We start from the raw sequence: 25,395 nt of genomic DNA, 5'->3' as shown, positions 1-25,395 counted from the left end.
AAGATACTAGATATAATTTGATTGGTTGCTACGGGCAATATCCCACTTTCAATAGAACTCACATTTTAGTAAATTTGCCCCCAAGAGCTTGGGGCATCTTAAAGAGTGCTATTTGTGGGCATCAGACATTAATTGCTTTTAGATCAGTGTATTTACTGCTCAACTTGTTAATCGTCCCTAATTTTTTACATACTGCTTTTGATTTTCAAAATTGTTCCCGGAAATGCCAATGGTCAACTTTACAATACTATTACATTTTTATGGGCTGTATGTTGACGTAAGTTTTTTTTTTTTTTTTTTTTTTGGTGTGTATGTGTGGGCAGTTAAACCAAAACTGCAGCCACCTTAACACTAACATGAGTGGTGGACATTGACAGTGTTGGCATTTTTTTTTTCCCCGACCTCAATCGTGTCTACTTTTTGCCTACAATAAAGACTGTAGAAGCCAGCTTGTCTGGCTGAAAACAGCATAAACTCACCTGGCTATTGGCAGGAATCCTTAGCTCACACACTTGATCTGGGCCCGGGGGTTCGGCTTATCTTGATTGACGGGTTGGCTGATTTGAATGACGGTTCAGGATAGGCTGGTTGAGGTCAGAGGTGGAGATTGATGGGGTGATGTTCTTGCTTCCAGAAGATTCTGTCTCTTGCTTCAGGAAACGTTGCCCTCCCGCCCGCCCCATTTATTAGTTAGAATTAGTTTTTTGAGAAGTCGTTTGCATTTAGTCGTTTAGTTGTTGTCGGCTTATTTTTGTCTTGGCGGAAAGAACGGTAGTTAAATTAGAGCTGTATTTACACTTAGCTGGTGGTTGATGTCGAGATGTGGGCATCACCGATCCAGGTGGGCCCGCATCTGGACCTTAACGATCATCTACTTCGGATAGCGAAAATTCTTGCGGACATTTGTAGTTGAAGGGCAGGTGGCCCAATTTTTTGATGACTTGGGCAGAGTGGTGAGCTCTGCCTTAGTGATATTTGCGAGGTCAGGGGCAGAAGCAGAAGGTCAACCCCCTGACCTTAAGGGCAATTGGCCCCTTTTGAAAAGTCCGCTTCATAATTGAGCCGTTGTCTTGGACGCTGGCAGGTGGCCGGTCCTTGGCAATTAAGGGCAGGTGGCCCTTAGATCCGGAGTTTGTTATTTTTATTACTTTGTTATTTTTCAGCAATGTTATTTATCTTGCATGCCGTTCTTTGCCCGCCACCTTAGTTAGAGCAGGGACATAAATTTTAGTTAGATTCAAATAGGCCGCCCCTGCTCAAAATAAATAAGCCGTCCCCTTTAAGCCCATTCAGTTGTACGCGTCTTTATTTCTTAGATAAGTGGTGTGAGTGTGGATGAATGCCTATGTCTGTGTGGAGTTTACGACTGTTACTGCAAGCTATATTCCATAATGACAATAACTTCTGAACCCAACCATGAAGTAATAGAAGTGGATGATACTGAATCAGTGTCCAAATTCGAAATACACATATTCAAATCTAGTTTATAGATGTCTGTAATCCTATCTAAAGTTACAATGTTGAGTTTGTATTGGCCTATAGCGACCCCTCCAACATCACCCCCACTTACCAGAAAAATATGTTCTGTTCAAGGACTTCCCGCTAATGTAATAGCACAGATACCTGGCCTGAATTAATTGCTGAAAGTGTGTTTTCTGATTCATTCCAGATACGCTTTACAGTACAGACAAAAGTTCAGAAAGAGAACATTTTGTTCTGGATGTTGGAGAAGCTGGTACAGTAGTGGAGCCAATTCTGGGTGGTTTTACAGTATACTAACATAAGTGTCCTAGTTATTGCTGGTGATATCCTAGCTTTGTGCTAAGTAATTATAGAAAAGTATTGGGAAATTCATCTAATATTGGAGAGAGTTAAAGATAAGATTCCTGAAGCAACCATTCGGCTTTCATTATATTGTTTAAGAAATGTGAGATCTAGGGGCCTCGGGCTGTAACTTATTGCCTGCAAGGTGCCACCACACTGGGCTGCCCTAAGGCCCTTGCATACTGGCTTAAAGCCAGTATTGCTGCTTCAGTGCCATCCAAATGCCCTGTAGATGATCCTGCGGGTATTTCTGGCTGTGCTCTGCCCCTTAGTGTGATGTTTTGACATTTGGGGGGGAGGGGGGGGGGGCAGCACAAAGCACAGTGTTATTCAGTTGTGCCGCTGTTACGGGTCTTTTTAGCTTCGGTCAGAGCTTGGCTGCGAGAACACCTTTTTCCAGATGGCAATAACCTATAGTAGACTTTGGGCTACCATATCACAAATTCTTCCATCACTGGTTATGCGTGTGATGGTCATGCATGCACATTGGGTACAGGGGATCTAAGCAGGAAGCAGTGTGATAGTGTAATTAAAATGTGAATGGTATAAATGTCCCATATATGGTTATATCCTAAACACCGGTTTATGAATATCCCATTTAATTAACCAGTGGTGATTGATTGATTTAGTCATGGTTAGTTATACATTAGTGATGGAGCATACTGAAGCTTGAATGGAGTGGGGTTCTATACATCTCGCTAGCTTATGAGTGTGTGTCAGTACCTGGTAGCTAAAAGTAGGGGTGGCCAAACCTGTCCTTAAGATCTACCAACAGTTCATGTATCTCAGGCAACCTGTGGATCTATAGTAGGAATGAATGCAGCAGGTTTGAAAATGTGACAGTTAGTAATGACTACAGCTGTGCACCAGGTAGGTGATTTGGAAAATGTGGACCGGTTTTGCCACCCCTGCTGTACAGGAATACTGGAACCGCATCTATGACACGTGCCTTCCACTGCGATGCACCAATATGCTCAGTAGATATCTTGGTGGCCATCTTGGGATAGTGCATGGCTTCTCCCTGGAGAACAAGAAGACTGGAGTCTGCACAGCGTAGCACACTCCTCTTTTAACAGAAACAACAACCTACAAAAGAAATTAAAAAAATCTGTCCAATTTAGCAGAGTAGTTGCTCCAAGACAATAAGATATTTAAGGTTTACTATTAGACGTTGACCTCAGTTGAACAATTGATTTTTGCCAGTGTTGCTCCTGTGTTCCTGCCTTCATGGTTTTTCTTCTTGATGCAAGTTTGTTTCCAATTGGCTCATAGAGTGCCCACCATCAGACTTTGCACTGCAGTTTACACTGTCCACATGCACGATCTAGTCAGTGGGGACGGTAGTTGAGCCTTCGGTAACAGTGACACAAGTGATCTAGAGGCAAGTGTTGATGTGTTTAGTGTGCTTAGTTTTCTTCTAGCCTTACATTTAATAATTTTATTGGTATTTTTACTGTGGTGTAAATGCCACCAAAAAAGCAATTTCTGTGAATCATAGAAGCTTTAACAAAGCAGCCACTTACAGATACTTAGTTAACAATTTAAAAACAAGTGGAAACACTTCATATCTAAAGAGCCCTCTTAAAAACGACTCCTGGTTCAACTGAAGGCACAAATTTCAGTGCTGAAACGCCTCCTGCAAATGTTATCCAAGTGTCCAAATATTGTTGGTAACAAAGATGATAAACGGTTAGTCTTAGACCCATGTCTGATATGTATATATTTATATATACATTTAGAGATCTATCTATTAGGCACTCCCTGCTCATCTATTAGGCACTCCCTGCAGTTCAACACTGATATAGTATTAAGTTTTGGTTTACTTAACTATAATCATATGGTTAAGTAAACCAAAACATAATGCTATAACCGTGTTGAACTTGGTTATTTGGTACTTATGTACTAACTGGGCTGCCGATTTTAAAATCGGGTCCATCGCATCCGACCATATCGCATGCGATGGACCCGATTTTTCCATAGGATTCAATGTTAAAATGGACTGAGTCCATTTTAACATGGAACTCAATGGGAAAAGGGGTCCTTTTCATACCCCTACTATCCAATTGGGCATGGAGTTGGATATAAACCTGTGGCGAGCGTAGCGAGCAACCGAGCCCGAAGCGTGGCGAGCGTAGCGAGCCCCACGAGGGGACACAGAATACCGTCCCCTCGCGGGGCTCGGTGGCTCGCTACAGGTTTATATCCAACTCCATGCCCACTTGGATAGTAGGGGTATGAAAGGGACCCCTTTTTCCCATTGAATTCCATGTTAAAATGGACTCAGTCCATTTTAACATTGAATCCTATGGAAAAATCGGGTCATCGCATCGCATGCGATATGGTCGTATGCGATGCAATGCGATATCGCATCGCATCTGATTGTATGCCTTAAGTTAAGGCATACAATCAAAAAATCGGCAGCCCAGATAATACATAAGTACCGGTTATTTAATTGCAGATTGTGCCGTCTATTTTGCTTGAGTTTTTTGGAGCCTCTTCCCGTGGATGGCACCACACAAGTTGGAGCGTATGAACTGATTTCGGAGTACCAGGTCTTCTATCTGGGTATGTATAATCATAAAATACAAACAGTTTCCGGTTTTGACTGTAAACCTATAAAGGAAGTCAAATAACATGCCATTATACCCCTAAGGAATTCATGGAATTATGGAGTTCTGTAAAAAAAAAAAAATCACTAGTTTCTTAAGACTGATTGCAATGTTCTATCTAAACACTGATAACACATGGAAAATGTAGAATACTTGCTTTAATGCTGGCATAGTTTCAGAGGTACGTAAGTTACCCCACAGTGAGGAGATCTGCAGCTTTCAAAGCAAAATACTTAGTTAATGACATAACGTTATAATGTTGGCAGCTGTCGAGAGCTCTTCTGAAATAGAAGTATGATCTCATAATATGTAAGTAAAATGGTACTTTAAAAAAAAAAAAGTTTTTAAATACTTGTCAAGATCGTTTACAGTTGAAAGGGAATTGGTTATAATAGAGAACAGTCTTTTTTAATCATCTTCAAAAATTTAAAACAGTTTGTGCAGATGGTATGACATGGGGCTGTGTGGTGTTATGCCACCAAAGAGGTTGTAGGTTTTGGAACATATACTAAAAAAAAATTAAAATAAATAAAATCTCAGTTAAGTGGTAATTTCATGGCCTCCTTTTCGTGGTCTCTGTGGCCTCCTTGTTGACAAATGTGTAGAACAAGTGTCCTGGGTCTGTGTCCAGGAGCAAGCATGATGCCATAGAGCAGTGTTTTTCAACCACTGTGCCGTGGCACATTAGTGTGCCTTGCTCTGTTCTCAAGTGTGCCCCCAGATCTAGGGATGCTCAAATCAGTTTACAGCCACCACCAGTTCAACTGTTATTTACTGGTCTCTTCTTTTCATGTAAAAGGCCAATGTATTTTCTTTTTGTTACCTGTGGGGATCAGTGTGATTGTTTTTTATATGGGGCCCAACAGGTTTTTTTTTTTTCTTCTGTGGGGGCCAATGTGTTTTGCCCTGTGGGGATCTCATGATGTGCCTTGGCAATTTTTTCAATTTTTTTTAGTGTGCCGCAAGGTTAAAAGGTTGAAAATCACTGCCACAGAGCAATGCCAGGCTAGCAGCTCCCAGCTGATTCCTGGCCACAAAAGAGCTTCATGAAAGAAACCTATCCGTGGCCAAAGGAAGGAGGTTTAGTGGTGATTGAGGGTGAATGATGGTCATGGTTGCAAGTTTACTTATCTACAGTGATTGGTTTATCATTTTTCAAAACCTGCTTTCTCTCCTCAGTCCAACACATTGGTGATGGCATTAGCTTGTTCCTAGTGAAGTGGGCAGAATGGGGAAACCATACCTGGAATAGTGGAGGGAGTGCGGCTAACGGGTTTGAAATGTCAATATTGGGCCACTTATCCTTGCCCAGTTACCATTTACAACAGCATTTTGCTATGAGGAGGACATGGCTTAATGCCTGGGGAAAGTTTCTTGTAAATTTAAAATGTGCATAAAATATAGTCAAATGTATAAAATGACCCTCATTAACTGATTTTAATTTCAGGAGAGATTCATTTTGAACCAAATGATTAATTAAATGAAATAACTGGTGGGTGCGGTTATTGCGTCTGCTTGGGCAAAGATCCCCTCACCTTCTTGTGGCGGGCCTTTTTAATACTCTGTTGGTACATCGTGTTAGCATTGTAGTGTCTTCAATACGGTCTGCTCATTTAAATGTCTAATGCAAGTGACCTTTCTCATCACCATATGCATTCAAAACATCGGTTAACATCCTGCGGGTGAATAGCTGAGAAGTGTTGCATGAATTGTTTGTGTAACAATCGTGTAAAAAGAAACAGCTGCTTCATTCTAGTAGAATCCTTTTTTGTTTTGTTTGAGAGAATGTAACAGACTGGATTTCCACTGGCTAAATCTGGAACTGTCCTGGCAAAACTGGAGTGTATAGAACAAGCCCTTTAACCTAATACACGGTTAGATTTAATTTATCTTTCTATTCGATTTTGCTTATATAAGCAAAATTTTATCAACATTGACCGCTTTAGATACTATCCTGATATGCGGCATCAAAATCTAATAGCAACATAGAATGTGCAGGCAAGACTATGGGCGGTATTCAATGAGAATACCTGCGAGGTGCAACGAATCCTTTTTAGGATTCTCTGCACATTCGCCACATTCCGGAGCCCCTGACTGGCGAATATGAGCTCCTGCGGCGATTGCCGCAGGGAGCCTGAGGACGGTGCCAGGCAGAGAGATGGTAGTCTCTCTGCCTGCCCCAGAACTTTGTGGGGGGTAGGTGGGCTCCCCAGGTGCCAGGCAGCACAGGCTGCCCCCCCGGGAGTGTCAGCAGGGGAGCGTATATTCACTACACCCGATCGTAACGATCGGGTGCAGTGAATATATGAATATGTAATGAGCGGCTCGGCTCCGGCGCCCCCTGCTGGCTGCTGTGTAAAAAAAAAATATATATATTTTTTTAAAAATTAAATATATATTCATGTGATTACAGCACATGAATAAAAATAGCATGCCCCTCCTCAGAATAAAATTCCTGATTTTTTTACACCAAATGTAAAAAACAAAACACTTTATTTTAAAAGTTCACATTCCACTTCACCATAAAAAGATAGCGATTGCTACTCGGTGAATCATGGTGAAAAAAACCTTGAAATGTATTCGCCATGTGGTCATTGAATAGGGTGATTCACCGTTTTAGTCAGAAATTCGCCAAACAGCACAAATTCGCCATAAAAACATGGCGAATCAGGCTCATTGAATACCGCCCTATATAGTACAGATCTGTACTATATAGGGCGGTATTCAATGAGCCTGATTCGCCATGTTTTTATGGCGAATTTGTGCTGTTTGGCAAATTTTTTTTTTTACACAGCAGCCAGCAGGGGGCGCCGGAGCCGAGCCGCTCATTACATATTCATATATTCACTGCACCCGATCGTTACGATCGGGTATAGTGAATATACGCTCCCCTGCTGGCACCCCCGGGGGGCAGCCTGTGCTGCCTGGCACCCGGGGAGCCCACCTACCCCCCACAAAGTTCTGGGGCAGGCAGAGAGACTACCATCTCTCTGCCTGGCACCGTCCTCAGGCTCCCTGCGGCAATCGCCGCAGGAGCTCATATTCGCCAGTCAGGGGCAGCGAGCCCCTGACACGTTGAATACCGGAGCCCGCCGGCTCCGGAACGTGGCGAATTTGCAGCGAATCCTAAAAAGGATTCGCTGCACCTCGCAGGTATTCTCATTGAATACCGCCCATAGTCTAAATCGAATGTGTACACATCGCTGTGCGATTCGATCCCGATTGAATAGAAAAATGAATCTTCGTTTGTACACTACATAAATTAGGGGGTTGGCAGGGCTGAATACAAGATGGAAAGTGACAGAAAATCCAGGAAACTTCACTTAACCTACCCTCAAACTTCACCTTTGTCACAATGAGAGAGCTTTACATTCCTTGGCTTGCAAATCTAGGGTTGTTTTGAGAACATTTTTTTTTTTTTTTTTTTTGCTACCGCTTTGTTTCTCCATTGATATTCAGATATCCCTTGGTTTGTATATAATTGAAGTGATGGAACACACATGGCCCTTTCTGGATTCAAAGAATGTAATTGCATCACGTAATCAGCTCAACATCACTTTTAGATTATGTTGAAGGACTCTTTGGTTCTCTGTTCATTTGTAGACAAATTGTGAGAAATGAGGCACTAACAACATCCTTCTCACGCTACAGCCATTTTAACAAAACTGAAGGCTTTACAAATGTATATTAACTCCTCCTATATTCTGAATGAAATGTAGTTTTAAATGCTTCACATACATAAGACCTACAATTAATATCATTAGACATTCTTCAATGGTTTCTATAGATAATGCAGGAGTAAATTGCATGTTCTAATGTCAGATTGCACTGATTAGATCCCAATGATTCTCCAATGTTCCCCCACCACACTGTAATATCAACTGACGGGTGACATCATTGGACCCCTGAAGGTAATCCATTAGGTAATCAAATTGCATTTATTTCCAAATTCAACAATAAATCTCAACAAATAAAGAAAATCATTTTAGAAAACTTTAAACTACTTTCTCACGATAAGATTCTAAAAAGTGTACTAACTAAGCCTAAGATTACTTTCAGAAGGAATAGAAAACCTTAAAGACCATATAGCCCCCAGTTTACTACCCTCAATCAATAATGCAATAGCTACCTGGATCCCCCCTAAGCCAATTGGTAATTTCAAATGTAATAAAAAAATTTGTCTAACATGCCAATATATGTCCAATAAAACGAAAACTGTAATTTCTACCCATAATAAACAAATTTTTCCAATAAAACAGTTTATTAACTGTGAAACAACATATTGTGTCTACGTGCTGGAGTGTCCGTGTAAACTCCAGTACGTTGGACGAACAATCAGAAGTCTAAAAAGTAGATTTAGAGAACACAGGAACAACATTCTCAAAAAATTACATAACCATAGTGTTCCTCGTCATTTCTTGATGAAACATGAAGGTGACCCTAGTGGTCTAACAGTGACCGGAATTGAACAAATCCAGAACACAAAAAGAGGGGGTGACCGATTCAGGAAATTATGTTTGGCGGAATCATCTTGGATATTTAAATTAGATACGTTGAATCCCCAAGGATTAAATGAAGCTCTTGACTTTTCATGTCTGGACTAAAATCCTATTAGACTAAGATACACTAAATCTCTCATGGGTTGGAGTGACAACGATCTATCCGGCATGCGCAATTTATTGTGACATCCCGGATTTGCAGACCATTCTCCCCCCACCCCATGAGAGATACTGATCTCTATATATATATTTATATTTATATTTATTTGATTTTTTATATCCCCATATATATATATATATGTGGGATCTGTCTATATATACATATGCTCTCTTCTCCTTTTTTTATTACATTTTTTTCTTTATTTTTCATATATATATATATAGTAATTGATTTATTGAATATAATTCTTTGGAACCCCAAAAAGAAGAATGGTAGGAACTTATGAGAATTTGATTAAAGCCACTCTTACTCAGTCTCTAAAAATTCATGAAAATAATTAAATTAAAATAAACAAAAAAATCTCTGTTAATCTTATATAAAAAACTATGCAGTAATTAGCCATACAAATAGATGGAATAAATATACTATCCATATTTGTATAAAGTATATGAATATAAATGCTCTCTAGTGACTCTCTCTTGGATATTACTAATTGTATAAAAATTGTTTGTATATATAATCTCGTTTTTTATGTATAATTATGATACCAATATAATAATAACAAGAAGTAGCGTACTTGCCCGTTAGTGGATTTGATTACACTTGAAGTATTGTGTTAGGATACAAATTAATATTTCGATTTCTCTCTACTCTGTATATAGTGATCACTTAAGTATTCACTATTATTATATTTTTCTGACTGTATATATGTGTGTGCGCTTTGTATACACATATATATGTGTGCGGAGGTGGTAATATTTAGATGTGCATATTTACATACACATGTATTTTATAAATGCTACATACATATGACCTAGATCTATTTGCGTGCACACCCCTCTCTATTTTTGCTTAAAATCACCATATTGTATATATTTTCTATCGATATGCTTATGGTAGAGTACTCCAGCATAAGTTTATGCACCTCTTATATGTTTACTGAAGCGTGTTTTTATGCAGTTTATTAGGTCTTCTCAATTTAATTATCTCCAGTGTAATATTGATGTCACACTGAGCGCACACTGATCTGGTCTATCTATCTATTCATTTAATCTAAAAAATTGAAAAGAAAACTAAATTCTTTTCATTGTTTTTTGATTCTACTCTTAGATACTTAAATGTATTGGATTGTTTATGCGCATATATATGCATGTATTCTGATTGAAGCTCTTATTGGATACACTGTGCTTTGTTAAATTGAAATGTATATAAAGAAAATACTACTCGTTTTATATTGTGAGACACAAAGTGTAACTTAACACAGGTTATTTGAATTAATTAACCAATCAATTAATGAACCAATTTACCACAGCCTTATAAATAAAGTTTGCTCAGTGGACACAGATACTCGTCTTGATAAAGTTCCAGCCAGACTACGGAACGAAACGCGTTGACGCAATCTATTCACCTGAGACGGTGATCCCATCATCTAACACCTACTTTTCTTCCTGCCTCCCTGTACAAGCGTGAGTCTTCTCCAGCAGCCGGCAATTAGCAGCCCCACGCTGCCCGACAGCATACAAGCACAACCGCGCACTAGGACAGGTGCACACCACAATCTCGCTGAAGCGCGGCTTTCACCTCTCCTGAAGCCGCCGGACATCAGCGACTGCACCCTGTCCCTCTCCCCACGTCACATCAAAGGGATTGAGCTTTTCGCGGTGTACCGCAACCAGGTATCTGACAGGCACCCATTTACCATCTTGCTGAAGCGCGGCATATCCATCTCCTGAGCCGCCGGACATCAGCAGCTGTACCCTGTCCCTCTCCCCATATTACACCAAGGGGACGGAGACCTCCGCAGTGTGATCATCTTCTACCTGGCTAAATCCATCCCAGCTTACTGCAAGGTGCATCTATACATTTCAGCTGAAGTGCAGCTCTCCCTCCATCTGAGTTGCCGGACATCAGCTAGTGTACACCACCTTCCTCTCCCCGCAAATACATCCAGGGGATTGAGGTCCACCATACGGGTGAGCATACTATCATTGTGACTGTACCTATTATAAGTTACCAACCAGCTTCCTAAGCTACACCATTCTGCTTAAACTGGAACTTTGTTTCATTACCTGATTGCTTATATTTAACTTTCATCAATTGGCAGGAGAATAATAATTTTTTCAGTAAAGAATTACTACTGATACTACATCAAAGCTATTATCAATTAATTGATTGGGATCCCATTCTCTCTATTTTAAAATTGTCTTATTTTTTATATGCTGTGTATTTGTATGTATTATATATATTTTTTACTTGTGATAAATATTTTCTAAAAGCAACAGTGTGTCCATAATTCATTCCTTTTCGAACAGCCTATGTGTTACAGATACTAAAATTATTTAAACAGCAGCGCACTTTACTCCAACCCTCTTGTGTTTAATCATTGGACCCCTGGACTAAAGTTTGGCTGTGAAGAACATGTGGACCAATGGTAGCAGTATGGATGTGTCGGCTGTAGGTCATGGCCAGAGTTGAGGTCATTTTGTATGGGTTATGGCCAGTCCCAATTGTATGCCTGTGGGGGATATTTATGGTAATTTTTATGAGTGAAAGTCAGACTCATTGTTTGTGAGTTATGGCTAGAATTTATGTTATGTCATCTGTGTCTTATGGGCAGATTTAGTGTAACTTTCTATGCAAAAGGGTGTTTGGCTTTCTGTGGGTTAAGGTCAGTCATTGCTTATGTGTGTTTCTGTTGGTCAAGGTCATTGTAGGCCTGTGTTTGTTTGCCCAGGGTGTAATGTAATTTTTATAGTATTTTGGCCGAGATAAGTTTAATCGGCTGTTTGTCAAGGATCAAGATCATGTCCTTTTCATCTTTGTATCGTCAGGGGGACATCAGACCTCTGATAGATATATCTTTCAAAATGCTGGTTCTCAACCTGCTATCCTCCTATGCACATGTAAAAACAATAGGGAATATACTTAAAGGTGGGTGGAGACCCTCCAGACAGAGAAAAGATTAGAGCTCCTGGTTCTCCATAAAAAGACGTGAGCACAGAACATTTATTTCACACACATTAATATATAAAATGCAGATACAAAAAAATGCTGCAGAAACACAGCTCTGCACAATTGGGGGTAAGTCCACCTACCAGAGGCATGTAATTGGCATATAACAGTGAAGTCCTAGTCTCTGGAAAACCAAACAGCTTCTCTTAAGGAGATCAAAGTCTAATATCTGCTTTAGTTTAGTGTACGCTGCCCATATTCTCAGAGTGATCACGTGTTGGACTGTGATTCATAGCCTGGATGTTAGGGTCCTTTGTCCATCAGTGGTTTGTAACTAGTGTTATGATCAAGATACATTGGTTTACAGTATCTATGGTTCAAGCCAGTATTATAGGGTCATGACCAGGACACAATCTTTGTGTGTCTATGGGCAGGTACGTTTTGACGATTTGTGGCTCATGGTGAGATTTATGGTCATTGGTGGTCCGTAGGTTAGTTTCTCTGGCTTTACACAATAATGTGGAGTGTTTTTATATGTTAATTTGACCATTAAAAATTGTGCATGTTGACAGTAGATACCCTAACTGCATCCTAATCCTCATTTGAATATATTCAAACTTTGATGTCTGAATCCCCGTGAGTTAATGGGGGGGATACTGGATTAATACAGTAATTAAAAAGCTGCCCCAAAAGTATCTAATGTGGAAGGGCCTTGGACTACACACGTTAATTTACGACAATGGAGGTGAGCCCATACTCAGACTTTCAAATAAGAAAAAAAGAAAATGCAAGTGCACACCATAAACCACCAGATAAGGTCCCCCTTTCATGGGGAGTTAATTATTCTGATTAGCAGTGGTCAGGTTATGCACCTGCATAGTCTCTATTACTGGCCGTTATACCACTAATACCCCTTTCACACCGTACAAATAACCTTGGTCGACCTGGGCCTCTGTGCTGTGTGAAATGGCCACTTGAAAAACCCCGGGCCCAGCAACCTGACCCAGATTAAAAGAAGTGTTAATCCTGGGTCGGACCCGGGTTTCTGGGCAGTGTAAACGGGTAATCCGGTTCGATCCACTCTGGTCCTATTCACACTATAGGAAGGAGGCTGCGTCAGCATCAAGCGCTGCCTCCTCCCACCGCCCTCTGATTAAGCCCACCCTCTTTCTGATGTCAGCTACCGGTCTTATTGTTGAGTCACTGTTGGAGCTAATCCTCTCAAATGCCTGGTTGCTCCTGGGATGGACCCGTGTCCAATATTATGGCCACCACACAATTTTTCTTCCAGAGATCTGCACATGGAAAGTAGGGTCGAGGGCTTTAGTGCTCAGACCCTACTGCGCTGTAGTAACTCCCGGCAGAGAGAAGGCGGCTTGGCTGGAGGAGGCTGTGCCATGGGACTCCTGATCTCTTAAAACGCCCCCTGGACCTGAATATCTGTTTTAGTGGAAAGATCTGATTTGTAATCCTTATTGAAACCTGGACTTCCTTCCCAAGGGGGATTCCATGAACCATCTTTAAATTATGTAGTTACCTGAAAATTCCCATAATGCTAAGGTCACTACCGGGGCTGCTAGATAAGCAGTAGGTATCTCTAATTTGGCAAGTAATGCAGGATATATTAAAGTTTTGGGGCTATTCATTACACTGCTGTAAATGAGTATTGAGTTTGGTCCATAATGCTTGGAAAGGGAACTTGTATTCCAGCCTCCACCCAGAACAAACAACCGTTCTGTTCTCTCGCCATTAACCATTTGAGTGCCAAGTGAAGTCAAAGTAGGTGTAAATATTAGTAAACAAACCATTTTATTACTCATGACCTGTATTAATTACCTTTTTATATAAGAAATATATTTTTTTACACAACATATTTTGGTACTTGTGTACTTTCACGGCTCCCATCGCATACCATTGCATGCCATATGTAGTGGCATGCGATGGGATGCGATTTTTGCAGTTTTTAAGCATTTTAAAAAAAAATCGCATGCTAATCGATCGCAAGCGATTTTTAACAGAAATGCATCCAAATGCATTAAAATTAGTATCAAACATGTTCAATGGCCCCCAAATGTCATTTTTGAGGCTGTACCACCCCCACTATCAACGCGAACCCGAAGCGTGGCGAGCGCAGCGGTATGCGTCCTACGACCTTTTCATACCCCCACTATCCACGTCGGCGTGGAGTTGAGAATAGAAAGTGTGGCGAGCGCAGCAAATGGACACCTGTGAAGCCAGCGAGGGGACGCGTATACCTGTGAAGGTATCCTTGTCCCCTCGCGGGGCTCGGTGGCTCGCTGCGCTCGCAACACTTTCTATTCTCAACTCCATGACGACGTGGATAGTGGGGGTATGAAAAGGTAGTAGGACGCGTACCGCCGCCACCTCGCGGCCTCGCTGCGCTCGCCACGCTTCGGGTTCGCGTTGATAGTGGGGGTGGTACAGCCTCAAAAATGACATTTGGGGGCCATTGAACATGTTTGATACTAATTTGGATGCATTTCTGTTAAAAATCGCATGCGATGCGATTTTTTACTATGCGATGGACATCGTGGGAGCCGTGATTGTACACAAGTACCCATATTTTTTATTTGGATTTATTTAACAAATGTGACCAATGCTGGCATTTTTAGCGGCTATATTGAACATTGCTTACAGATGCTTGCACTCAAAGGGTTACCGTCTAAGTTTTGAAACCTATTTGACTTGTTTATATATGACTTTAAGGTTGCTACTGTTAAAATATATATATTTTTGGTGGAGAGATGGGGAAGGGGGGGAGGGGCAGTATCGAGGTGTTCATGCTAAAAATGACTATTTTCTATCACAATGTATCGTTGCTTTTCCCCTTGGTTACATTTCCTGTGCGCTTTGATCTGGAGTCTCACTATAATGAGAATATAATTACAGCTGTCTGCTGCTTGCATTTAAATCATAGGGCTGTTTTAGGGCATTGAATGTATCGCTCGGAGTGCAGAAGTTTGTCTCCAAAAGAGGCAGTTGTACTTTGCCATAAGTTTTGAATAAAACCACCTGGCGTCCAGTGAAAAAATTAGACTGGCAAGTGAGAGCCACAGACAGGAGCTGTGCCAGTCAAAGTCTTGGATGTACCCCAAAATATTCTACTCACTAATATCTATTACAGTTGACTTGATTTGTATTTATTTACACTTAGACCTGTAGTTTATTACATATATAAGGCTTTGAAATACACAAGGCGAGTTATCCTGTATGCGTTGGATGGGATTTATTTAACTTACAATGGGTGACCTATAAAACTGTGAGTCGATGCATGTCCGTGGCTTTTTTACATGCCCAGTTCTGTTGTGCTTTGTACACAGGGTCAGACATGGGTGCACACAGATATGCAAGTGTTGCACGATCAATTTTAATTAGTGAAGTTTCGGTAAATGCTTTTGCCTCATCACAATTAAGATGCACAATCATGCGAAAAGACACTACACAGCTTTTGTGGTGCACTTTGGTTTGCACCTCTGGCCATATGGTGTATTAAGGCTAGGTGTTGCAGAACATTTCTGCACTATAGAAGCCAAACTATGAGTATTGTCTTTTGCCCATAACTGTGTGGGAGGAAAATGTAGTGGTGGTACTGGTTGCATAGTGCACCCGGCCACCCATTGCGGAGGAACTTTGTGTACTGACTTGAAGATGCCAAGTAATTATTGAGTAAAAACTATAGCAGATGTGTATTATCTGGTAACCTGGGTGTAATGTGAAAGCAGGTCTGATGAGGACAACAATCAGGCAATCAGCAGCACATGAGAACTTGTCTTAAACTTCTGCTGGGAACAGTTCAGCGCTCCTGATGCTGAACATGTTGGCCAGGCGGAAGGCTGGGGGTGGCGGTTTTTGTTGGGTTGCTGGGACAGGAAGGTTCACTGATATCATGCTTGTCTGCTGTGGGCCAGAGTTGTATACTGCTGTGACTGCTTCATATTATACTGCAACTGTAACCTGCTGTAATAGAACCCCCTGACACTTGCTGTGCCGTGCTGTGCCCTGCCAAGCTGCAGTTATTACCAAATCTACTGTTGTACTGCTAGACATGGTTCTTCATAAGTTGTCACAATGGATTTCCAGATGGCCAGTGTCTAGTTGGACGCACTATGGTTGGCACAAGCAAAATGTCAACATGTCTATGGTTGACATGAGTTATTTGGGGGGGGGGGGGTTTAACTTTAATATTCATGTTGACTCGATAGGGAACGGTAAAGTGGCCTGAAGCATGATGACCGGTACACTAATTGGGTTTCCATGTTCTCATGTTAAAATTATGTGCCGACCTTTGCTTGTACGCACCTACACATTATGACCAAATATACCACAACTGTCGCACAAGCTCGATTTGGATTTAATTTTACGTTCTCTATTTGGTTCAACTAAAAGGTTATGGTAAACTACATGTAATTTAATTGTTTTGTGCATTTAGTAAAAAAATACATATTGAAAATGTATGTCTTTTATCTTACAGGGATCTGCGGTTCAATAGGATAAAGGATATTCAACCTGGTGCATTTAGACATCTAAAGAACCTGAACACTCTGTAAGTATACATTTGTAATATCCTGAAATGCATGTCCTTGTTTGTATGGAAGCGGGTTCTAAACCTTCTTTTTTTTTTTGTACTATTGGAATGCGCACACATAGGAGAAACTCTATGTATAACCTAGAGCTATACTGAGTAGAACATGCCAAAATACGATCCGATCATGTCATGGGGGTATATAACAAAGCCTGTGGGGAACTCTGAAAAATAGCATGTTCATTTAGTTTGTTTATTACTACTTATTGTCTGAAAACCTTGTATAACATGCCGTAATAGTTTATGAAATGTGTCTAGTCGATTCCAGTGTTCTATGCGTAGTCAGCGGTTCTCATGTACCCTTGTATCAATGAGCGTTTTATTAAGAAAGTGCTTTTTGCCAAATGATTAATCCTATTTCTCTCTCTTCATTCTGACGGAAAAATTATTTCTGCTCATAACGGAGATATGTAAACATTCCTTATCAGTGATAGCCAAACTTGGATTTATTTCTGGATCTGTTTCAGACACTTCTGGAGTGGAATGTAGATTGCACGGTTGATGGTTTTGCAATAATTTTAAGTAAATACACTTCTTCAGAGGCCTGCACAGATAAATTGAGGCTTTCTATTGCATTTCCATGTTACATTTTATATTTAGCACAGAACGCTATAAGCTCAGGATTTGGCTGCAATAATGGGCAGTTCCTAGTGATCAAGACAGAATTTTAATGCAGTGATAGAATTGTTTTTAGAAGGTTTTTTTATTAAGAGAAAAATCTAAATGTTCAGTTCCTCCGTAAAAATGTACGGCAGCGATAAGCATCAGCTTACCGAATAGTCTCTGTCTTTATTACTCGTGTCCCCCGAGTCACACAGGAGTGTGTCACCTGACATCTCTGTCAAACGTATGTTCCTGTGTATTAAGCCAGAGACTAATTCCCCTTTCACACCAGAAGCAAATTACCGGGTTAAAGCTTTTCAACCCAGGAATTTGCTGAAAAACCAGGGTTTTTCTTTGGAGTTAAAAGTTCAACACAATTCTTCAATTATGGCACTCCGACCCTGCTCTTGACCAGGGTTGGTGAGCTGGGATTTAAGACCCGTGTTGACCCTTTCACACCACAGAAAAACCTGGGTTTTTCAGCAAATTCCCGGGTTGAAAAGCTTAAAAATGCTGGCCAATTGCCGGTTGGCCATTGTGAAAGGGATATAAGACCTGAACTACTGTTCTTAGAAATGCAGTTAATAGCTATGACATACTATTTCCAAAGAACTCACGCATTGACCACTCGCGCATTGATTATAGCAGGCTGCCTGTGAAAGGTAGTGGCAGGGACTGTGTCTTAGCACTCAGTCAGGGCCTGATGTACTGTACGAAGCTTGAAAAGTGATAATATGGAGTGCAATAAAGTACCAGCCAATCGGTTTCTAAATGCCATGTTACAGATTGGGGGCATATGTATTAAGCCTGGTAAAGGGATAAAGGAGAAGATAATGCAAAAGCCAATCAGCTATGTTTGAACTATGAGTTAGAAAGAGAACGCACCAGCCAATCAACTCCTACTTCATCTCCACGCCAGGCTTAATACATCTGCCCCTGAGTTTGAAAACTGACCGGACCTGATTTGCTGGTACTTCATCACTCTTTTGATTCTTTCACTTTTCACAACGTAGTACATCTTGCCATTAGTAAGAGCAGCGGGTTTGGCTGAGACCAGATCCGGGACATAAAGATGCTGGGCCGGATGTATTATGGTGCAAGTATGGCAGGCGAGCTGAATGCGGTTTAAACTCAGAGGAGCATTTATATGGCAAAACCATGCTGCTTGACTGAAGCCACATTACATCCAGCCGGTTATGTGTGTTGTATCCTTTATATGCGGATCTCTCCTATCATTTACTTACTGGCAGTATAATATCTGTGCACTATCCTTTTATGACCGGTATTAAGGTTTCATACCAAACAAAAGCTTAACACTTATTTACATGGCATAATGGACACTACAAAGCTCAGCCTAATGTTTGACACAGACCGTCCATGAGTTTTACATACAACCTCTATTGACAATGTTCAACATCTGGAATTTTATTTTAAATGAATCCACTCTCCTCTCCCTCCAGCTGGATAAATGATACCAATGAACTTAAATAACCAGGGAAATATAGAGCAGTAAATTTAAATAGTTCTCACGTTCATGATCAAAAACTAGACATTCATTATTTATTCCTCCTGACTCTTCACACCCGGGTATGGATCTCAAGTTCATCTAAACACCGCATGATGAAGAATGTAATAAATAATTGTAATATTAACTTTATATTTGTTTCTTTCAAAAATACATTTTTTCAACATATTTCTGTATATACAAGTGCCAATTGTCATTCGTATTAAAGGCTTGTCTTTGCTTTTTCAGGCTTTTAAACAACAATCAAATAAAAAGGATACCAAGTGGAGCGTTTGAAGATCTCGATAACCTGAAGTACCTGTAAGTTGTTTGTGGGTTTTTTTTTGTGCTTCATAGTTGCTACATTACTAAAGGGTTGGGCCTAGCAATGTTGCTGTAGCTTCTAATCCACCATTGTGAAATGAGTGGACGGCTGGAGAGCGCAGGAGCTGGCTAAGATGTGTGGTGGCCTCTGTGTTAATGTAAGTTTTCATTTAGTTTTCTTTCTCCAAGTATAGAAAGTTCTAGACTTAGAATAAATGCTTTGTTCTGGAAAGTTGTTTAAGCCTCTTTACTTGCAGCTGTTGTCCCTCTAGCTTTACATGGAATTGAACCATAATGGAGCCAATCCAAGGTTTTGGATCAGTCACAGGGCCATTGATACAGAAGGCATGAAGCAAGATAACTGTATGAAAGCAAGGGATTACTGGGGCAGGAAGTAGGACTTCTCGATTATTGCTAAACTCTGTCGTGCTCTTCAGACAAAACATCTATTTGAGAAATGTTGGAGTTCATCTCTGTTTTACATCTTTGTGTTGAAAAGGGGAACCTTGGACCCATCAGCGGATTTCATGTTAAATTATCTTGAAAGGAACTCCGAATGTAGCATTAACAGTTCATCCGGAAAGTATTTACTGCTCTTTACTTTTTCCACATTTTAATGTGTTATAGCCGTATTCCAAAATGTAATCAATTCATTTCTCCCCTCAATTCTACACACAATACTCGGAAAGGACCACGTGAAAAAAGTTACAAAGAAATCACATGTTCATAAGTATTCACAGCCTTTTCTCAATACTTTGTTGATGCATCTTTGGCAACAATTACAGCCTCCAGTCTGTTTGAATATTAGGCCACAAGCTTGGCACACCTACTGTATCTTTGGGCAGTTTCACCCATTCCTCTTTGCAGCACCTTTCTAACTCCATCAGGTTGGATGGGAAGTATCGGTGCACAGCCATTTTCTGATCTCTCAAGAGATGCTCAATCGGATTCTTGTCTGGGCCACTCAAGGACATTCGCAGTTGTCCTAAATCCACTCCTTTTGATATCTTGGCTGTGTGTTTAGGGTCGTTGTCCTGCTGAATGTTGAAAAGTCACTCCAGTCTGAGGTCAAGAGCACTCTGGAGCAGGTTTTTATCCAGGATGTGTCTGTACATTACTGCATTCATCTTTCCTTCTATAAACGTAAGAATGTCTATTTGTAAATTGGCAATCATTTACAAGGGAAAAACCAACCAGGTTTCGCCTTGGACATAATGCCACTTTAAAATCCTGGCCATTATCTAATGAAATTCTGTGCCACCTGCTTTTCGCACCCTATTACATTTACCCTTAATAGTGTCTACATAAACAACAAAATATACAGAATGTTCCTTGACTCCATTTTTTTTTTTTTTTTGGGTGAGATCCCGCTAACCCCAAATTTCAATAGGGAATACTATGGATTCATTTCTGCTGTTAATAAGCTTCAGTAAATCTCCAGAGAGTGTTGGCTCATTCATGCAGGGCGATGGCTGATCATTTCCCAGTTATATAGCCTTGGTTGTTGTATTACTTCCTTCAGCCAGTATATTTTTCCTTTGGGTGTTCAATGGTAGTGGAAGTTTAACTGAATATTCTGGAAATAAAACTGCTTTTTCCCAGAATAACACTTTTTTTTTTTTTTTGCATGTATTAGGGAGTAGTACGGGTATCTTTTTTGGAAGTTTTCATTGCCAAGTTAATAGTTTTTATGCACTGATAGAAGGCTCTGAATGGGATTTATTCCACTTAGCACAACAGATGCTTGATAAATGATAATATCATGATGTAAACCTGGGACTTTGGTATTTTGACAGGTGTATGCCATTTTCATAAGGGAAAGCGCAGTTTTTTTGTTTACATTAATTCAACTTTTATTGAACAAAATGTGCAAACTGTTGGAAAGGACAGCAGCCGATCTCTGAATCTGATGGGGAGCCATCCAACCTTCAACAGTGCAGATATTTGGATCTCACTGCTATGTGGTCATTCCTTGTAGTAACCTGGCCAACCCCCACATTTCCATTTGCTTATTTATCGTACTCCTCTGTATATATGTGATCCAGGTGCCAAGCGACCATAACCGACTGTTACAGCCACTTAGGTTGTCCCTCGGCATCTGGATAAACGTTCAACGTCTGCTGATCCACTTTGTCAGTCCCTCCATTGGTTGCCTGTATATTACCTCATTCAATATAAAATACTTCTACTTGCATACAAAGCCATTACTCTGACTACACCGACTTATATAACTTTGCTTATCTCAAAATATATCCCCACCGTCCTCTCTGCTCTGCACAAGATCTGCGTCTCTCATCCACATTCATTACTTGCTCCCACTTACACTTGCAGGATTTTTGTCGGGCAGCACCAACCCTATATAATGCCCTTCCACGCACACTAAGACTCTCCTCTAGCCTCCAAACTTTCAAGCGTTCCTTGAAAACTCACCTCTTCAAGCTAGCTTATATTCAGGAACCCCCACACAACCTCCAGTAGCATTCAGATCTAATTGCATCCTATCAGGACTGTCTTTTAATCTGGTGGGTTTGTCATGCTATGGAATCCTATCCTTAGGTATCCCTCCTATTATTCCTATAGATTGTAAACTTGCAAGCAGGGCCCTCCTACCTCCATGTCAGTTTTTATCTACCCAGTTTTGTTTTATCACTGTTTCCAATTGTAAACGCAACAGAATATTCTGCGCTATATAAGAAACTGTAAATAAACTGTAACTGTAAATAAATAAACTGTATTCATGCATGATATTACCCAATGTTCTGTTCTATGTTGCCAGTTTCTTGTTGTTCAAAGGAAACTTTTTGAATTTACTGAATCCTGGTGCAGACCAGTAGCCAACTGGTGGGTTAGATCAAATTCAGTTTTCCTTTAGACTTGTATATGGGTTAACCAACCTGTTTTAAAAAATAAACTAGATGGTCTTAATTCTGACATTAAACGCATGTTAACAGAATAAAATGTGTATCCTTTGAAAAAAAAAAAAACTACAGCTGTATGTTTCAAGAACGGAAGGAATGTAGCCTTATCACTGTGGCGTAACTACAGGGTGGTATTTGTAAAGGCCCAAAGCCATAGTCTGTATTTCCAGACTCCTGTATCATCATCTAATGTGACCATGCTGATGCTACTGTCCTGATGAGGCGCCTCTGTTGTTTGGGTTTGCCTGTGGAGGTTCCAGTTGGTGTGTCCACCGTACAGAATCATTCTGTTTAGCTCCTTCATCTACTGGTCTCCTGTTTGGCTCCCTTGGTTCTACACGTGCAGCTGTAGGGTTTATAGATATGATATAGAAGGCCCACCTTGAAAGTTTTTCAGGGGCCTTCAAGCCTATAGTTACCCTACTTCCAAATCTGTTCCAGTCTGCATTATTTTGAACCATTGCTGCAATGTACAGAATAATGTAAGCAAATGGTGTAAGTAAAAAACATTTGATGGAATTAATGTAAATGAGAACACGAACCAGCAGCTGCAGTGGTAGTTCATCCTTAGTGTCTTTGCATGTCCTTTCCCCTCACATGATGCTGCTGATATGGTTCTGATATTCAGGTATGCAGCTAGAACGCCCTGTACTAGAAGCAGGGGATATCCCTTGCAGAAAGAAAATGACAGGAGTGTTATTAAGTGATCTGCAAGTTATTTTGGTAAACAGCAGAAATATGCTGCTTCTAAAACACAGGTGTGAAACCAGCCTATTGAGTAGAATCTGCACCCCAAGGAGCAGAATATTACTGTCAGCAAGTAATAAATGACATGCCTTGTTTGAAGTGGCTGGCCTCCTATACAGAGCTCTTGGTTCATTTCAGGTGGCCAAGCCCTCCAGCACTCATCCTGTTATAACCTGCCATATTTATTTAAGTTACCACAATGATGACTAGACCATTACAATGAGTGTACAGTTCACGCTCTCTTCTTTTTTCTTAACTGCTTTATGTTCATTACGGGAAATAATGCATATGTTTTTATTAGAACCTTCAGTCACTGTAGCTGTTTTGTTACAATGATCTTCAGGCACCAATTCATACATGTCGTCTTGTTATGATAGTAGAATGGGCCATGTTCTTCATGATGTAGAGAACATAATGAGCCGCTATATGTCTGTAGAACTAGTGAATGATAGCTGGGGAACAAGGTCCTGGGAAATTCAGGATGAACCTTTTCGGCTCTAGTTCAAAAGCGATTGCCACGGCTGGTGTTAATTTGAGCGCAAATCGGCTGTAACTGCATGTGCAGAACTAAATGCGTACATAATCGCCAGTATGATGTATGCTGGTTTTTATAGGGGTCGTCATTATCGGTGCCATTAAGCACCTACACGGTCATTGGCACAAATGGTTGTCTCACAGTGGGGTTTCATAGACATGTCCTCCCTGAATATCGCCCTGTTAGCTAGACACCTGTCAGGGGGGCCCGGGTCTGGACACACAGTTTTGTTTTTATTTGGTGGCGAGTGCACTGGGTCTGAGTGCGCCATAGTTAACTTTTCAGCAGCGGCATTGGGAGTGCGGACGTGGGCCGGCATGGGGGCAGCAGCATCACAGAGGTCCTTCCGCTCTCCGACTCCAGGGCCTGCTGAGAGCCCGCCACATGATTTGGGAGTTTACTCCTGGCAGAGCAGGTTAACCCCGGGCAGAGCAGGTTAATACCATGGCAAAGAGCATGTTAACCCCTGGCATCAAGCATGAAGCCCATAGCAATGAGCATTTAGGTAAGTGGAACTTACAAGGGTCGACAGAGTGTGCGGGGAGCTCTGTCCGTGGGGGCCCCAGGAAGTTGTTGTACCGGGGCCCAGGATTTCTCTTGGCGGCCCTGTATACATGTAATGAGGAAAAAAGGGGGGATATAACTGCACTATATGGGTTGGTGACAATGAGTAACTGAATACCTTATGAATTATATATAACACAATTTTAATTAAGAATAAAATGGATACAAATATACATACATAGTGGTCTATATATGTGTTTAGTCACCAATAGGTCAAATGACCTGTTGTAGCTGAGTGTCCGTTCCTAGTTGTGCCTCGTTGTTATAGCTTGATCCTGGCAGCAGGTTAAAGGTTGTTAAAAATGGCTTTATGGAGGAAGCAGCCTCCTGTGTTTGTTTTGCCTGGGATGTTTGTAGCACTGGCTCCCTTGAAAGCAGATGAGGGTCTCGACCGGATCGTCAACCAGGAGATCCACTTTTTGTGATGCTGAGGCTGGTCCGGACACTGAAACAGCTTGATGGTGACTGAGATATATAAAAGGTCACTTGTGTGGAGTGGAAACCCTGCCCCCCTCCGCCAGCCCCCGGCAAGATAAGGTGTGCAACATCTCTGTAAAGGAAATCCCTTCTGCGTCATATGTTCATAAGAACTAAAAGGGGATCGGTTGTGACAGGTGTTTAGGGACCTTAATACTTAACTTTCTGGCTGAAACCTTTTAAATACTGTATTTATAAATGTGTTTATTTCCTTAACTAGTAGTCTAGTCCAAACGTCTCACCCTCACTGTTTATGTTGAAATGTAAATTATAGCCAGAGGTCATATTAAAACTTTCTATTTTATTTCATTTTTTCTTCATTCTATGTTTTTGTTATGTAATCAGCAAATGACTGTGATTGTTTTATAAGTATCTTTTGTGTCTGCTTGAAGTGTCTCATGTCAACTCTGTGCCTTTATCACTAAGCCCTGGATTTTTAGTATCTAAAAAAACTAAAAATATATATATTTTTTAATCTGTTAGAATTGCATACCTCCCAACTTTTCATGTGAAGAAATAGGGACACTCGCGCGGCGAAGCCCGAAAAGGGGGCGTGGCGTATGCAAATGAGGGCGCGACTTATGCTAATTAGCCGCGACCTCATTTTCATACGAGAATAGACGCTGTGCGCATGCGCAACAGCGTCTATTCTACTACATTGGGGGGTCTCCCAACTGCCACTCCCCCGCAGCGGGACAATGCCTGCCGCGGGTGGGACGTCGGGACAGGACCCGAAAATCGGGACTGTCCCGACGGAATCGTGACAGTTGGGAGGTATGGAATTGTATAGGTTTTAAAAATGTATGCACTGTTTAAAAAAATAAATAAATCGTTCAACGTATCCTTGTTTAGAACACAGATATGCGGTGGTGTCCCCTCCACATCTGGTGTGGCAGCCCCTAAAAAAGGAGCGTGGCTTTGTACGAGGGGGCTTGGTTAAGCATCCCGACCCCCGATTTGATCACAGGAGTAGTGGACTGCCATATCCTACACTGTGACAGGAGATGGGTGGGGCACATATCATGTTACAGGAGATGTCACTTTGTTGGGTGCAGCCGGCAGTCTTACAACTTACG

The 25,395-nt window shown here is 41.0% G+C and overlaps 1 protein-coding gene across 1 annotated transcript in view; it reads left to right on the top strand.

Annotated features, from left to right (window-relative positions):
* The window catches only part of PXDN (peroxidasin), a 120,566-nt gene that overhangs the window by 45,562 nt on the left and 49,609 nt on the right, over positions 1-25,395 (top strand). The window contains exons 2-3 of the mRNA XM_083178468.1: positions 16,537-16,608; positions 19,004-19,075. Of these exons, the coding sequence (XP_083034594.1) occupies positions 16,537-16,608; positions 19,004-19,075 (144 nt within the window). The remainder of the gene's footprint in view (positions 1-16,536; positions 16,609-19,003; positions 19,076-25,395) is intronic.

This window comes from Crinia signifera, chromosome 3 (genome assembly GCF_055691185.1).
Source record: "Crinia signifera chromosome 3, ASM5569118v1, whole genome shotgun sequence".
NCBI lineage: Eukaryota > Metazoa > Chordata > Amphibia > Anura > Myobatrachidae > Crinia > Crinia signifera.
This window is presented reverse-complemented; position numbering and strand designations above follow the sequence as displayed.